The 1,510-nt window shown below is 51.1% G+C and overlaps 1 protein-coding gene across 2 annotated transcripts in view; it reads left to right on the top strand.

The window, feature by feature from the left end:
* Window positions 1-1,510, top strand: part of Il31ra (interleukin 31 receptor A) — a 58,484-nt gene that overhangs the window by 45,527 nt on the left and 11,447 nt on the right. For both annotated transcript variants that reach the window (XM_021208538.1, XM_021208539.1), the window contains one exon: window positions 1,179-1,364. In XM_021208538.1, the coding sequence (XP_021064197.1) occupies window positions 1,179-1,364 (186 nt within the window). The remainder of the gene's footprint in view (window positions 1-1,178; window positions 1,365-1,510) is intronic.

Raw genomic sequence — 1,510 nt, 5'->3', positions numbered from 1 at the left:
GTGTGTGTGTGTGTGTGTGTGTGTGTGTGTGTGTGTGTGTTGAGATGTTCTCTCTGTGTCACCCTGCTGTATTGGAATTTCCAAATGCTGGGGTTAAAGACATGCACCACCACACCCTTCTAGATTTATTTTTCTTATTTTTGATTATGTGTGTATGTGTGTTGGTATGCACATGTGAGGGTCGTTGTCCATGACGCCAGAGTTATTGGATCTCCCTGCAGCTTAAGCTACAGGCACTTGTGAGCATCCTTTGTGGGTGCTGGGAACTCATCTCCAGTCTTCTGCAAGAGGCATGTTCTCTTTATTGTTTACTGAACCATCTCAGTGGTAAGGAGACAGGTTCAAGGGTCCTCCCGTCTCTGCCTCTCAAGTCCCCTGAACTCAGTATTTTATGTGGACGTTGAGGGTCAAATTCAGTTCCTTGTGCTGTGTCTTAAGCACCTTACAGACTGAGCCATCTTCCCAGCCTTGCCCTCCCCCCAATTTCCCACTCTTATAAGAACATCAGTTACATTGACTGCAGGTCCCACTGTCCGCACTACATCTACGGTGGTCTCATTTCCACGTAAAGTCATTCTCTGTAGCGCAGGGGTATCATTTTGGAGAATATTCATCGACACATAACAGCTGTGGGCAGGGGAAGCAGGGGAGAAGCAGCAGGAGCCCTGGGGACGAGGTGCCAATGCCCAAGCTCTGTGCTTCTTGCCCTGGCTCTGCTCCTGCGTCACTTTCATCCTCTCCAACCCAGCGACCTTTTCAGGTTGACCAACTACCTGACTGAGCTTCTGGGAGTCACAATGGGAATTTCAGGTGCAGAGCCAGTTTGAGAAAGGAACCCATGAGCTGCAGCCTTCAGGGATGAGGAGAGGTTTCCTCTCCTGCTTGGAGACTTTGTCTTACAGAGGATGCATAGGCTGCAAGTCCCTCTGGATCCTAGCTAACTAGTGAGATCTGTTTCTGGAATGCCGTCAGCTTAAGGGAGGTTAAAGCAGATATAAAAGGCATTTAACCATCAGAGATATTCGATAAGGGAAAAGGACAAGGACAGAAGGGAAGTTTTCAGAGTGACAATGGAGATCTTGAAACTCTGACCCTTTGCAATTTGGCAGTGACTGGATGCCAGTGGGGCTGGTACATTTGGGTTGATTTGTGAACCAGTCCTTTCTCCCTCTCCTCAGCCTTTCAGTGCATCAAGAGCGTGCAGGCCCACATAGCCGAGCCCCTGCTGGTGGTGACCTGGCAGAGCTCCATTCCCGAGGTGGACACTTGGATAGTGGAGTGGCTCCCAGAGACTGCCGAGTCAAAGTTCCCTGCCCTTTCCTGGGAATCTGTGTCTCAGGTCACGAACTGGACCATCGAGCAAGGTAGCTGGCTCCGAGCCTGCAGGCTGCCGGGGCGCGGGATTTGGTTTCCCTTAGATCAGCTTTGAAGGCTGTGTGGAGCCGGGCGTGGTGGCGCACGCCTTTAATCCCAGCACTTGGGAGGCAGAGGCAGGCGGATTTCTGAGTTC

This window comes from Mus pahari, chromosome 11, assembly GCF_900095145.1.
Source record: "Mus pahari chromosome 11, PAHARI_EIJ_v1.1, whole genome shotgun sequence".
NCBI classification, from domain to species: Eukaryota; Metazoa; Chordata; class Mammalia; order Rodentia; family Muridae; genus Mus; species Mus pahari.
Note: the sequence above shows the minus strand (reverse complement) of the source record. Positions and strands in the feature narration are given on the sequence as shown.